General features: G+C 37.2%; 2 protein-coding genes across 2 annotated transcripts; one reads left to right on the top strand and one right to left on the bottom strand.

Annotated features, from left to right (window-relative positions):
• Positions 1–1777: 1777 nt before the first annotated feature.
• On the top strand, positions 1778–2452 carry LOC106454095. Its single transcript, XM_013896274.1, has one exon. The coding sequence runs from the start codon at positions 1778–1780 to the stop codon at positions 2450–2452; it is 675 nt and encodes a 224-aa protein (XP_013751728.1).
• A 10878-nt stretch (positions 2453–13330) lies between these two features.
• LOC106454097 lies at positions 13331–14737 on the bottom strand. Its single transcript, XM_013896275.1, has 2 exons — positions 14174–14737; positions 13331–14068 (listed from the first exon to the last, which is right to left on the bottom strand). The coding sequence occupies exons 1-2, from the start codon at positions 14735–14737 to the stop codon at positions 13331–13333; spliced, it is 1302 nt and encodes a 433-aa protein (XP_013751729.1).
• Positions 14738–15438: the final 701 nt, after the last annotated feature.

Below are 15438 nucleotides of genomic sequence, written 5' to 3'. Positions count from 1 at the left end.
AAAAGTTTTGAACGATCATTGACAACTTATTATTTTTTAAATTATAAATTACTAAAACTATTAATCCCACAATGAAAATTTTGTTATCAGTAATTTAAATTTTTTTCTATAAAAGATACAAGTGATCAAAAAACTATATGAGTTGAAATCATCATTTAATAGACATTAATATTAACAATATACTAAAATATATTATCTATGTTAGTATCATTTAAATTTAATAATATATCCTATCAAATAAAAAAAAATTGAATTAATACAATTGATTTATATGTTCGCACCAATTTAATTATATTTTTAATAGTTACTGACTTTTAATTATTTAATATATATTTATTATTTTATAATATGTAAAAATATTTAATACATAAAATAATTTTTATATATAATGTTGATCCCGCGCAAGGCGCGGGTCTTAACCTAGTAGATATTGTATAACGATCAAAACATTAGTAATCTATTGAATAACAAAAAGGTTAATTAACCTCGGGGTTGTTTAAGGCTTCTAGGGAAATCATAGGATCTGAGGTAGTAATAGCCATCTCTCTCTTTTTCTCCAGCTGTTTCCTTCCAGCCACTGCAAATGCAACCATCCTGTCAATGGTACCAAATTTTTCGGGAGCGAGTAAAGTTACTGTGTTTCGACCAATCTCTTACATGAATACGGTTTATAAAGTCATGTCGAGGCTCCTGGTGAAGTGCCTGAAGATTATACTACCGGATCTGATTCTTCCAAGCCAAACTGCATTCGTGAAAAATTGATTATTACTGGAGAATACAATACTCGCGTGTGAGATGGTAAATGGATATCATAAAAAGCAAGGAGTACAGAAAATTACTATCTAAGTCGACATAGCCAAGGATTTTGATACTCTGTCATGGGAGTTCTTTTTTGCTTGCCTAGAAGGTTTACAAGTCCCCTCTGTGTTCCTTGCCTGGCTAAGAGCATGTATCTGCACAACGAGCTTTATGGTTGGTTACAATGGCACTGTCAACAGGTATTTTAAAAGGAAGAGAAGCCTCAGACATGGCGACCCTCTTTCCCCCTACTTGTTTGTCATTGCTATAAATTTTCTATCACTAATGCTAAACTGAGCTGCTACAAAAAAAAAACTCGAGTTCCATGCGAAATGTAAGTCCACAAGAATTACTCACCTATCTTTCGCGGATGATCTCCTGATCTTCACCGACGGCTCTCTAGAATCAGTACAACAAGTGCTTATGGTCCTTCGGGAATTCGAGCTTCGATCTGGCCTGAAAGTGAGCATGGAAAAAAAAAGCTTCTTCGCTTCAGGACTTACTGAACATGAGACTCAACTAATTCAAGCAACAACTAGCATGAACATGAGATCCTTACCTTTCCATTATCTTGGAGTTCCTCTGAATTCTAAGAAGCTGAATCTGGTGAGCTGCGAGCCACTGCTACACCAAACCAAGGCGAAATTCTCTTCCTGGTCTGTAAAGTCACTTTCGTTTGCTGGTAGGTTGTTGTTGATTAATACCGTCATTGCTGGGATAAAAACATTCGGGTGCTCCTCTTTTATTCTCCCTAAACCTTGCGTAAGGAGAATCACCTCCTCTGTAGTGTTTTCATGTGGAAAGGTGATGTGGAGAGCAGAAACACAACAAGGATTAGTTGGGAAACGGTTGTGCTACTAAAGGAACAGGGTGGTCAGGGGTTAAGGACTTGCTCACCTGGAATAAAGCTTGTATGATCAGGCTCATTTGGATTTTGTTCTTCAGAGCGGGGTCGGTATGGGTAGCATGGTTCAAAGAAATGATCCTAAAAGGATCCCTAGCAAACTACTGGACGACTAAGCCTTCTAGTTCTTTCTCTTGGCTAGCGAACAAGCTCCTCAAGCTAAAGGAAACTGTGTTCCCCCTCATCAAACTACAGCTTCAGAATGACCATTCTGCTTGTTTCTGGTTCGACAACTGGACTCCGTTTGGGAGTCTTTACTCGTTTCTGAATGGATCAACCTCCTGCTTGGGTATCCCTCTAAAGGCAACTGTTGGATCACTTGTTACCAACAGCATATGGTCCCTTCCTCCTGCAAGATCAGACGAACAATTGCAATTACAAACTTTCTTAACTACGGTACAATTGACTGAGGGAGAGGATCATTATGATTGGGAAATTAATGGGACCAAATCATCAAGGTTCCAGACATGGAAGATCTACACTTACCTAAGACCAGAACTAGCAAAGGTCCGCTGGGAAGGAGTTGTATGGACAAAGCGGGGGATCACAAGGCATAACTTTCACATCAGGTTGGTAGTCCAAGACAGGATTCCTACGCGGGATCGCCTCATCAGATGGGGTTTGCAAGTAAGCTCGGTGTGTCTCCTTTGTAATGCAGCAGACGAATTGCGAGATCACCTCTTCCAAGAATGCTCATTCATCTTTGATGTGTGGGCTCTACTACAAGATGACTCTGATTACAACCACTGAGAAGCATGGGATTGTACTCTCAACCAGATGATCAATCTCCCCAAGGGCAAGCCGCTCACTCTCCTATCTCATTTAGCTTGGCAAGCTATTATATATTGGATTCAGAATGAACGAAACACTAGACTGCATTCCAATATGTTTTGATCGGTTGACTCCATCAACAACTTCATTTATCGTCAACTCAAGAACAAGATTAAGAGGTTTAGACCCTCAAACCCTTCACTCTCCTCTCAGATGTTGCAGCTGTGGATCTGATCTGCATGTCTCCCGATCGTTTCCCCTCCTCCCCACCTCTCCATCTTTTTTACTGGGCCTAGCCATTATGGCTTTTCTTATTGGATAACTGGGATATGATTCAACTAAAGTTCATTTGGTATGGGCTTAAACATTGGGCTTTGCCCGTCTAACTAGTCAGGGGGTTTGTAATATTTTTATTCTCATGCATTTAATATGAAAACCTTTCTTCAAAAAATAAAATAAAAAGGTTATTGTGATAGTCACCTCAAATTGAATAAAGCAAGAAGAGACCCTAGCCCCCTTTTTCTCTCAACTCGCCGCCGCTTCTGAAAACAAATCTAGCTCCGGTCCGGCGTTTTTTTTCGGTGCCGGAGGCTCCATTCCTTTTCCTGATCTTATTTTCTTTTGCTCTCTTCACCTTTGCTCAATCCTTGTCGAGGTGCTCGGTGTTCTGTGGCTGACAAAACGTTACATGTTTTCGTTTCGACGGAGAAGGTCACGGCTTTCCATGGAGCAACGGCGAGACTCACGGCGTGACGACGGTGAAGAGGGTCGGCGTTTAGGACTGAAGGGCTTCATCAGATCTGGTTTTTCCCTTTCAGATCTGTGGAAATTCTTTCTCGGCGACCGCTCGAATCACGTGGCAGAGCTCAACAACCCGTTACCATTGACGATGCTTTGGATCCGATTAGTGGTTAGAGCTCAGCACCCCTGGAAGTGTGGTTTAGTTGTTCCGTTTTACAGGCTGTAGCCAAAGTCCGCTTGTTTAGTCGGGCCTGTTTGTCTGTTTTATGGCTAAGTTTCGGGTTGATGATGTTGGTTTTGAAGGCAGTCTTATCTTTTGGAGATTGATAGACTAATTAGGAATTGGAACTCATTTAGTGAAGGTTGTTGCGTTCTTCTTTTGGCCATGTTCAATTATATGTCTGTTGTCTTTTCATCGGGAGTATGACAATTGTATTAGCAGTCTTTCTTCTAGGGTAATGTATCTAATGGTTATTTGCCGTTGATTTCTTCCTCCGAGTGTGATACCGGAGAGGTTCATTTGGCAAGGCTTCATCAGTTGGTTCTTGGTTTGTTGAGAGAGCTTCTTTGTATGAAATTGGACATTTTTTTATAACGTCACATCAGTTTCCAAGGCGCGTGGACCAAGCAACGGTTCCCCTTGTTGAGTTTTGAAGCTTTCGGTTCTTGGTCTTATCGTTTGGCGGGTGAGGCAGCAACGATAGTTCGTGGTTTGGATGCAGAAGTGGAGCTTATCGGTGGCGGGCTATGGGCAGCAGCGGTAACCCCCGATCTTTGGTCTTTGCTTAGTTTTAAAGATTGATAGTCGTTATGTTATATGTTCATGCTTCGTATTTGTTAACCGCTTGTTTGGTTCTAGTTGTGGAGTTGATTTTGTTTTATCCTTGAGTCACCCTGGTGTGGGTTTAAGTCACCCCTGTGTGGATTCTAGTTGCTGTTTTCTATGGACTCTTGTTTCTGTCGCAGCTTTGTATGAATTTGGTATTTTAATTATGAATAAAATTTTAATTTGGAAAAAAAAAAATAGTGACCTATTTTTTGTTTTATATACCAAAACACTATTCAAATCTAGTACCTCAATCTTCTTCTATGTTTTTTTTTTTAATTCGAGTCTCAAAAACCTCTTGATCAATAGGATCATTTACAGATTTCCTCACACCTCAAGTCAGATCAATCAGAAATCAAAACACAACCTCCTCTTGGTACGCTATGTTACATCACCGATGATTCTTTTCTTGGTCACCATCGTTACCAATACGATTGTTCGATATGATTGGTGTTGCATATTTATCGTTTTTGATGTTTCGTTTATGTTTTAACGCCTTTTAGTTCGCAAGTTTATTCATTATTCATATTTTAATGATTAGGATTTAGTTTTTAGTTTTTAGGGGTTAAAAGTGGGGTTGGTTGTAAGTCTATGGTTATACTATATATAAAGTCTATATACTATCAATTTATCGACTTCATACTTTTTATATGAAATTCAATTTTATTAATTTACGTATGTACATAAAATTGACTCTCTATTATGTACTATTTGTAGAGGATCAATACTATATATAGTACATGAAAACAAGGTCTTCGTTATCCTCCAAAGTTGTTCTGCCACCTACATCACTGTTCCTCCCTCTTCTATTTAAGAAATGAAAACTTATTTATGTGGTAAATAATTGAATATCATGGTGTTATATGCATGATTTAACATTCTCTCTTCCCTCCTCTCTCTCTCTCTCTCTCTCTCTCTCTCTCTCTCTCTCTCTCTCTCTCTCTCTCTCTCTCTCTCTCTCTCTCTCTCTCTCTCTCTCTCTCTCTCTCTCTCTCTCTCTCTCTCTCTCTCTCTCTCTCTCTCTCTCTCTCTCTCTCTCTCTCTCTCTCTCTCTCTCTCTCTCTCTACGTTTGATTTGTTATTGTTGTCATATAAATTGTTCTATTTGCAAAGAAAAAGAGAATGGTATCATAGTGAATTATAATAAAAGAAAAAAAAATACTTTGGATAATTTGTAAGTGACACTATTAATAATTTAAAATTTTAAAACTACACCTTCTATTTTTTAATTACACTTTAGTAAATATAAATTGACATTTTTATCCAAATTATATATTTTAATAATTGAAATATAAATTCCAAAATAATAATATTATTATTATTGTAATTAGATATGTTTAAAATAAATTTGTGTGTTGAAATAAATATGTTATTTTACCATTTAAAATTTTACAGTAACAAGGATATTAAAGAAGAAACAAATTATGATTTTTGGACTTTATCATGAAATTTATTTTCAAAATAAAATATAAGCAGAGTAAGAAATTAAAATCTGATTTTGAAACCATCAGATAACCCAAGTACAATTTTTAAAACATAAAAAACCATAAAAGATCGACATGAGAAAATTACAGAGAGAAAATGTATGTTTCAAGAGAAAGAAGACAATAATAGAAAACGTGAATTACAAAATCGAATTCTTTAAAAAAAAATTAGAAAAGCAAATTGCACTGAAAGATTCATAAATTAACAAACCTCCCGGCTCTGAGTAAAAGAAGAATAAACTATGAAACTAGAAAAAGAAAAAATGTTTTTTGCAAAAAATGGATGATGGAGTATCACGGAGAAGAAAAATTCTTCTCCAAGATAACTATCGATTGTTTTCTTTTTTTCAGAAAAAAATTTAAGATATATTAAAAAGAATATTGTGTAGATATTTTAAAAATTTTGAAACCGTTATTTTAAATATAAGATAAATTATGATGATAAATAAGTGCAAAATATTCAGATTGCACAATTTAGTAAATTTATATGTACAAAAGTTTATTTAAAAAAAACTTAAATAATGGTCTAGTTTTCAAATCAAATCTCATTTAATTATATTTCTTTAAAGTTTTCCAAAATATTTTCCTTCATGCATAGTTGTCACATCTAAAACTTATGGTTATATTCTTAATTATTTTTGTTTTACTAATTATTAGTAAGCTAATTCACCCATTATTTTATTATTTCTGCATAATTTATTAATTTACATTTTTGGTTCAAATGTTTATTAATATGCATTTATTTATTATTTCAACTCTCTCTATTTTGAATTTTTACAGTTGTACCCTACTTCAAAAAGTGTCGCATGATAAACTATTTAGATATTTAAAAAATAAAAAATAAAACCACCTCAAAAGTTCAATCACAAAAATCTTATTATCTTGATAGATTTGAAACGATCTTGGGATAATGGTTCCCAATTAGTGCGATTAAATAATTCCCATGTTTTCAACCGACCAAATCAAGCACATGGAATTTAGCTATTAAGAAAATCATAATTATATTTCATAGTTTACGTTTTATATTGCTCTTGTTTATGAATCTAGGTACATTGCCATTTTCTTAGTATACGTTGTATGTTTTTTTAATAGTGTAACCAAATAAAACAGAAGAAGCATAAATGTAAATTAAAGAATCAGTAATCATTAAGAATCTGTAGACAACACTCATTAAAATTGGTTCTTACGCTATGATTGTCATTCTTCTACTAATAAACAATTTCATCTTTTCATGTATGCAGCCCTTCCTCAAAAAAAAAAAAAAAAAAATTGATGTATGTCTCCAGTCCATCCTTTTCTGGTTTTATTTTTCATTAAATATATATTTTGTCTTATTCAATCGAATCAGTTAATACATATTAAATGCAACACAACGATTAATTTATTGAGCTTAAGGATTTGACTGGTTAACCACTTGGATTAGGTTTAAGAATATTCCAGATGCAAAGCATCACAAGTTTTTCTATTGTTCGGGTGTTTGGATCCAGATATTGATTTGGTTTTAGCTTGATTTATTTTTCTTTGCGTTCTTGGAAAGTCTGTAGCCTAAATGACTGAAAAATGATACTGAAATAAATTATTTTTATTAGTGGTTCTTTTCTACTATGTTACGGTTTACTTTTACTTTAAAATTAGAAAATATGATGACAAAAAAAAAAAAAAAAAAAAATTAGAAAATATTAAAACAATCTTATGTATTTTCCAATTTAATTTTCGATCTGTAAAAAAAATAATTCACATCACTATCTATATTATCAAAACTAAAGTATTTTTAAAAAATTATCTATTCCAGGCTGATAATTATAACTTCAATCTATAAATTAATAATTAATTAACCATAAATCATTTATTTTGTTAGATTCTTCTCAATTTAAACTTAATTAATTAACTACAAATCATTTATTTGGTCAGATTCTTCTCTAACTAAAAGTACCAAACTTACTATCATTCTCTAACCAGATTATTCTTTAACCAAATTTTACAACAAAACTAAACAAATTTATTTAAAATTTGACTACAAACTTTTAAATGTTATAGATTCATGTATACTATTATTTCATTTCACATACAAAATATAAATTATATTTTTATTAAAAAATATAAAGTTCTTTTTCAAATATATGTTAAATAATGTGATGATTAATATAATTCGCACATATATTTGAATTATAAGAATACAACAATTCAATCTCATTTAATATTTTCTCAAAAATAAACATAGAAGTAAAATTTATTTTGTATATAAAAACTTAGAGACATATCTATCTATCTTATTAAAAATACATTTAATTTTAAAAATATAGATTTATTAATATACAGAAACATATTAACTGATTTTTAACTTATAAATAAATACATTAAAAATTGTTACTATAGTTATAAAATATTAATTGAAAATGATACTATATAATATATTATTTTGATTGGTTTTGTATCTAACTACAACATGAAAAGTCAACAAATTATACACAATTAAAAATCGTCGATCTATCATAAATATTATATATTATAAATCAAAAATATATATGTTTATGCAACCATTATATTTCTGTATTAAAAAAAATTATATGTTTATTTTATTAAAAAAAATCATCCGTACATCTGATTAAGCTTTGGTAGTTACATTAAAACTGACGTAACCCATTTTTCACATTTCTCGGATAATTTCGGGTGATGAACTTTTGGCTTTTTACATAAAATATCATGGAAAATAGAAGACAGTTATGACGATAATAAGGAAAAATAAGCAAGAAACAAAAGGTGAAAATCAATTACGGCAAGTGGCAAGTGGCAAGTGGCAAGTGGCAAGTGTGGTCAACAAAAGCAGTTGCCTGTTGTTTTGTTGTCTTTGCAACATTTTAAAGAATGTAAAGCAAAAATGTGACTTGACCCCAAAAATAAAAAGTAAAGCAAAAATGTGACTGTAAGTAAACTAGATTATTATCCGAGATATGGATTATCCGAATCTGCTCCAAAAATTTGGATATATAAAGGGGCCCTGATCTGGATTCGAATAGTACGATGTTGGATCCGTCAGAATCGAATCCGGATATTTTAATTTTTTATTCTGAATATTCAGATCCATAATTTTTATTAATGATTGTTTCAACATAGAACTCAAAAAAATGTTGATTTTATTGATTATATTTTCATATTTTAATTGTATATATAAATTTTGTAATAGTATATATAGAAATAGTTAAAAACATTATATATATTTTTCTTTTTAAATTATTACTAATATTTTAATATTTTTAATATTATTATTTTTGTTTTAAAGATCAAAATCCGGATCTAAATATTCGTCGGATATCATAATTTTTTGAAAGATATTCGATACTTGAATATCCGAAAATTCCGGATCCAGATAAGAATAATAAAACATAGATTTACCAGATAGGATCCAGATCTGAATACTTTAAAATTATCCGGATACTTTATCCATCCCACTCCTGACAGTTAGCTGTTTAATTTTTTTCCGTGGATAATTAGCTGTTTAATTTTTTTTTATAACACTGAGAAACAAAGTAACGAGGACAAGTATGATGTTCACAAAAGAAACACCGAAAATAAAACGACAAAGCTGAAACAAAGGATGCCAGTAGGCATCCAAGAAAGATGTGTAAAAAAATGATAATGTAAGAGGAAACATATGAGCGTGTAGGGTGAAAGGTCGACCCTTCCTCTAGTTGGAAGAAGCTTCCAGGGCCAGCATATGGTGAAGCCAAGCAGGTTCATGCTGTGCCATGTATGATTGATAGCGCCGATCTCGTGTTACACTCACGACGATAGTTGCAGCTGCCTCATTACGTTCTTGCAAGGCGTGGTTAAGGCTCCATCCATTAATCCCATTGAGAAGTTGGTTTATAGATTGCACCACACCAGTGAACTCAAGGTGGTGAAATGGCTCAGAGAGGACATTATGGAGTTGTTCAGATGAAGCTTCGAAGATAACGTTGACATGGTGAGTGTTATGCATGCATTCCACCGCCCAGTGCATTGCCCATAGATCTGCTTCCGCTTTGGATCGCATGAAGGAGTATGAACGTCTGCTATGCATAATGGTTTGACCATCTTCTCCACGAAGAATCTACGAAGCTCCACTCGGGTGATGAGGGTCTACCCATGATGAACCCACGTTACACTTCAAACATCCAGACGGTGGCTTAATCCACCCAATAGGTTCTTCTGTTCTTACCACATCATCTACTATCTCCGTGTTTGACTTGAGGATCATGGTCTTCTGCCATGAGGAAGCTTCCTCAAAGTCCCTAGATGCAATGGTGTAGGCCGTTACCGTCTTGTTTTCAAAGGCCAGTGCATTCCTCGCCTTCCATAATTCCCATACAAGCCAAGGGAAAACACTTCGCGTATTGGAATCCCCCTCATTTGAATTGTATACCTTCAAGAGATGTAAGAAGTTTAGGAATACAGAGTTCCTTGAAAAACCAGTTTGAGGTAATGGAATGTTGGCAAGGTCCCAAACTTCTTTTGCCTTTTCACAAACGAAAAGCATATGGCAAATGCTTTCAGATTCTCTTGAACAGTTAGAGCAAGTGGTATCAATCTGAATACCCCGAGTGGTAAGACGCTCCTTAACTGCCAAAGCTCCCGATAGAGCTCTCCAAATAAAGTGTTTAATCTTTGGAGGCGCTTTGATTTTCCAGAGATTCTTCCACAACTGTTTTTCGATCGGTGGCAAGACGCGAGCTTGGGGATGATTGAAATCAGTCAGGGCTTCTAAGAGCTTATATCCACTCCGAGTATTGTATCTTCCATCTTTACTGAAACCCCATCGGACTGAATCTTCCTGATTCACACAAGGTTTTATCAACAGGATCCTTTGGACATCCTCAGGCGTGAAGGTTTGTCTTAGCAAGGGTTGATTCCAAACGCTAGTCCCCTCGATAAGAAGATCAGATACCTTAAGGGCCAAGTTAACAACACTGTTTGCTTTGTACATTGGCGGTCGAGGAATAGTATCAATAATCCACTTTTCAACCCACACGTTGGAGCTGATACCATTTCCAGTATGTCTAAAAAGACCTTGTTGTAGGAGCTCTCTGCCATGCATGATGCTTCTCCACACAAAGGAAGGACGCGAGCCCAAACCACATTCCAGGAAGTTGCCTCTTCTGAAGTATTTACCTTTAAGTACTTTGGCCACCAATGAGTCTGGATTGTTCCAGATTCTCCATGCTTGTTTCCCTAGTAGAGCTTGATTAAACTTGCCAATATCATGGAAGCCAAGACCTCCTTGCTCCTTAGGTTTACATAGTTTTTGCCACGCTACCCATGGAATCTTTCTTTTCTTATCTCCACTGCTCCACCAGTACTCCACAATAGCGCTAGTGATCTTCGCACACAGATCTTTGGGTAACCTGAACACTGACATAGCATAAACTGGAAGTGCTAAGGCCACTGATTTTAACAGTACTTCTTTTGCACCTTGCGATAGGGTTTTAGAGTACCAGCCTTGGAGTCTGCCTTCCAGCTTCTCTTAAATGAAACTTAAAAGGTCCCGTTTTGAGCCTTTGAAACACTCAGGCAACCCCAAGTAAGTCCCTTCACCCCCTTCCTTGTCGATGCCCAAAGCTAGCTTGACATCCGCCTTAGTTTGATCCCCGATGCCTTTTCCAAAGATAAGTGACGACTTGGCCTTGTTGATTAACTGTCCAGATGCATCTCCATATAGTTTCAAACATCTGGTTATTTCCTCGCTTTCTATGACATCCGCGTCACATAGCAATAAGCTATCATCGGCGAACAGCAAGTGATGGACTGGAGGACTAGATGTAGCTAGCTTGATCCCATGTAATTTCCCTTTTGCTTCAGACGCATTCAGAACATGAACCAACGCTTCAGCGCAGAGGATAAATAAGAAAGGGGAAAGAGGATCTCCTTGTCTTATCCCTCTTTCAGGCTTGATGAATCCATGTGATCGAGCATTTAGTAACACCGAGAAAGAAACAGTGCTTATGCAAGCCATTGTCCAACTTACCCATTTTCTATCAAAGCCCATTCTCTCCAAAAAAACCTCCAGGAAGTTCCATTCTACTCGATCGTAGGCTTTCGACATGTCTGTTTTCACAGCCATACTCTGGCTACCAATCTTTTCGTTCGTACCCAGACCGTGCACTAGCTCATGTGCGATGATCACATTGTCTGTGATAAGTCGGCCTCCCACAAAGGCTCCTTGTGTCTCTGAGATTATCTCTGGGAGTATCAGCTTGAGTCTATTACACATAATCCTCGAGATAATTTTGTACTGGATAGTACAAAGACTTATGGGCCTCATGTCCTTCATCTCTGTGGGATCAGTAACCTTAGTTAGCAAGCATAGCTGTGTATGATTCCAACCAGCCGGGAGGATAGACGTTCGAAAGAAACCTTGCACATCCTGGATCAGTTTAGGACCAACCACGTGCCAGTACTTTTGGTAAAAGAAGCCCGTGAGACCATCTTCCCCTGGTGAACTGCTGGCTTTTATTCCAAACGTCGCCTTCTTAATTTCCTCTGGTGACACTTCTCTCGTCAGACTATCGTTCATCTCGGTAGTCACCCTGGCGTTGAAACCTTCAAATAAAGTTTCCAGATCAACCGGGTTTGAGCTAGTGAAGAGGTCACGAAAGTACTCAACCGCTATGTTCCCTTTAGACCCCTCTGTGAAATGCTCATTACCAAATATGTCCTTCAACATCATGATTTTATTCCTTATCTTTTTTCCTTTCACGACATTGTGAAAGTACGTGGTGTTTCTGTCCCCCTCTCTCAGCCATTCTTCTCGACTCCTCTGTCTCCAGAAAATCTCCTCTTCGTAGAATGCTTTAGAAAGTTCTTGTTTTAGCCTCCTCAAGACACCAAAGACTGGGAACCGTTTCGATGATTCTTTTTCAAGCTCAGTCTGCAGACGTTCGATCTTTGTTTTAGAGTTCCAGTCACTAGCTTTTTTAAGCTTAGCTAGTTCCGTTCTGCATTGAGCAATGCGGTCTAGAACACTTAGATCCGACGAGTCATTCTCTGCCTCCCAACCACGAATGATGGCTTCTTCCACACCTCTTTTACCAAACATCCGCTTATCAAAGTAAAACCGTCCTCTTTGTAGACTCTCTGGTTCCAGTGCAAACTCAATTCGCAACGGTCGGTGGTCAGAGGGCCACATACTCATGTACTCAGTTGATGATTGGGGGAAGAGACGAAACCATGCATCATTACCAAAACTTCTATCCAAACGACACTGTATCCAGACGTTGTCTCTCTTACCGGCCCAAAAGAGGCTGTTGCCTTTGAATCTCATCTCTCTGATCTTACATGCTTCAGCCATGTTTCTAAAGTCTCAGAACGTGGACTCCTCTCTAGTTGGACCACCAAGTTTCTCACCGTGATGCATCAACTCATTAAAGTCACCAACCAACACCCATGCCTCATCTCTATGCATTCCAATGTTAGTTAACTGCTCCCACATCACTCTACGCCTTTCTCTCACTGGGTCTCCGTAGACGCATGATAGAAAAAATACCATAGAACAAATTGTGATTTTGAGGTCAATAATTCTTTTATCACTGTGAAGGATCTCGACCCCATAACTGCTTTTCCACATTAAAGCTAAGCCCCCACTGCGACCAATGGGATCAACCGTATGTAGTTTATCATAACCCAAACTTGCTTTTAGAACATCCATATAAGTAAACCTTTGCTTCGTCTCCATCAAGAACAAAAAATTTGGGAAAAACTGACGACGAAAATCCCGGATACGTTGAACTGTCTCAGAGCTTCCAGCTCCTCGACAGTTCCAGCTCAGTATGCTCATTGGGATGGCAGCGGCTTCAAACTGGAAGCCACCGAAATTTTGTTTGTGTTTGGTTTCTTAGATCCCTCTGCTCCAACGTAGTCTGAGCTCTGACCCTTATTGTCCTCTGGCTTACGTTTCCCCGATCCCTCCATGGGCTGAACTGCTCCTTGTGAAACAGCAATAGCACCAGCGCCGTACCTGTTTGTTCTCACTCTTCTCACCCAGGCTGGTGGTCTTTTCCGATCAATCCTTTTAGATCTCGAAGTTCCGGTATATCCAGATGAAGTAGTGTTACCCAATCTGAAAACCGTTGAACCATTAATCTGAAAGTTGGATGAAGCACTCTGTTCCCCAGAGGTAGCAGCTCTGTCCTCTTTATCTTTTAGCAAAGCAGGGGCCGAGACAGCATGAAGAGTATTAGTATTATTGCTCTCGCTGTTGCTATCATCACCATGGCTATAGCCAAACACCAGCCCTTTATCTTTGTTGAGGTTGTGGGATATTCTGATAGGCACACTTGTGTCATCATCTTTCGCATTTTCGATGGAATGTTGGACACGTAAGATTCTAGCTCTCCTCTCAGTCTCGTCCGCATGGGAGACATACATCATGGCCGCTTGCCTATCTTCTTTAGATAGTTCTGGAAACATCGTAGGAAAACCCGGAGGCGATTCCAGAGGCGCAGCTAGCAGCGCTGGTATCTGAGTATTTCTAATAGCTTCCCCTTCTTTAGATGTTCCACCTCTGTTCGCCTGTGCCCTTTTAAGGAAAGGACAGTGAGCTTTTTCATGTGTCAAGCGAAGACATGAGAAACATCTTTTATGAATCTTCTCATATTAGTACTTAATGACCACTACCTCCTCCGGTGTTATGAGATTCTTAGCCTCCAAGGCTGGGTTCTCCACATTGAAGCATACCTTGGCACGCACGTAATCAGTCGTTTGCGAAACCTTTGGGTCATAGGCCAACTCCACCACCCTGCCAGTCTTCTTAGCGAGGGCATACATCGTATCAGATGTATAATAGTTCACCGGTATATTCCTTATCCTGATCCAGACGTCCAAAGATGTAAGGAACGAGGCTGGCGGATTTGGGGTCCATCTCTCCAAGAGCATTGTCCAGTGGTTGTAAGACCAAGGCCGATCTTTTAAGAGAGTTAAGAGATCCTCTTCCCGCTGGAAGATAAACTGGAATCTGTCACGAGAAAGGGCAATCCCTCGTACCCTACCATGCACTCTCCAAGCCGTGGGCATATAGTTGATTATCTTGGCCATTGGTTGGCAATCCGGATTCAAAAGCCTCCCCATCAAACTGGTAGCGTTAGCATCAAAAACCCGGAATTTCGGATCGTCTGGTAATGTTACCGGATCATCATCTTCGATGGACAAGGATCGTATGGCGTTGTGAAGTTTGTCGGCCATTGTTTGCACTGAAATCTTGCACCGGCCGTGGGGAAGTACTTTCGGTAAAAGATCTATTGCAGAGCCAGCGAATTTGCACTTAATGTTGCAATATTCCGTTATTATTTTGATAGATATCATTACCGTGATTGGCTTGGAAATCAAGTTTCAAGAGAAAGAGGAAAGTATGAACGTAGGAAAGGAAGGATGATTTTAAATGAAAAGGAAAGCTACGTAAACAATTTCCTTAAAAGACATCGTCAAACGAATCAATCAAAGGGATTCTTTTTATTTTAAGGAAGAGAATTAATGAGGAATAATAATGATTGGGAGAGAGGGTAGACTTTCCAAAATGGAATGAAGACAAAGACCGTAGCACTGGTGCCGGAAGGGGGGTCCACTCACGATGAGGAAGAAAGTTTTAAAAGGAAATAGCGATTTCCGGTGGAGAGCAGAAATATCCAACGTCCCAGTAGCGTTGTCTTCTCCTCGTGAGCTGTTTAATTAAAACAATGATTTTTTACTGAACTTTTGAAAAGCTAAAACTAAAAAACTGACTTGCAAAACACGTGTTTGTCGTGATTAGTTTAGTTGGTGGGTTCAAAATTGGGCTTCATGTATGGGTCTAAACTCTTTTAAAACCACCTGTAAACTTAGGCCTTGAACCTTTGATGATATATTGACCAAAAAAAAACTGACTTTAGTTATTGAGAAAAGACATT

This window comes from Brassica napus, chromosome C1, assembly GCF_020379485.1.
Source record: "Brassica napus cultivar Da-Ae chromosome C1, Da-Ae, whole genome shotgun sequence".
Taxonomy (NCBI): Eukaryota; Viridiplantae; Streptophyta; class Magnoliopsida; order Brassicales; family Brassicaceae; genus Brassica; species Brassica napus.
Note: the sequence above shows the minus strand (reverse complement) of the source record. Positions and strands in the feature narration are given on the sequence as shown.

Coding starts and splice junctions, on each gene's coding strand:
- LOC106454095 (XM_013896274.1), top strand. CDS start 1,778: ATGATCCTAAAAGGATCCCTAGCAAACTACTGGACGACTAAGCCTTCT.
- LOC106454097 (XM_013896275.1), bottom strand. CDS start 14,737: ATGGCCGACAAACTTCACAACGCCATACGATCCTTGTCCATCGAAGAT. Junction 14,069..14,173: donor ATCTCATAACACCGGAGGAG/GTAGTGGTCATT, acceptor AAAAGGGCACAG/GCGAACAGAGGTGGAACATC.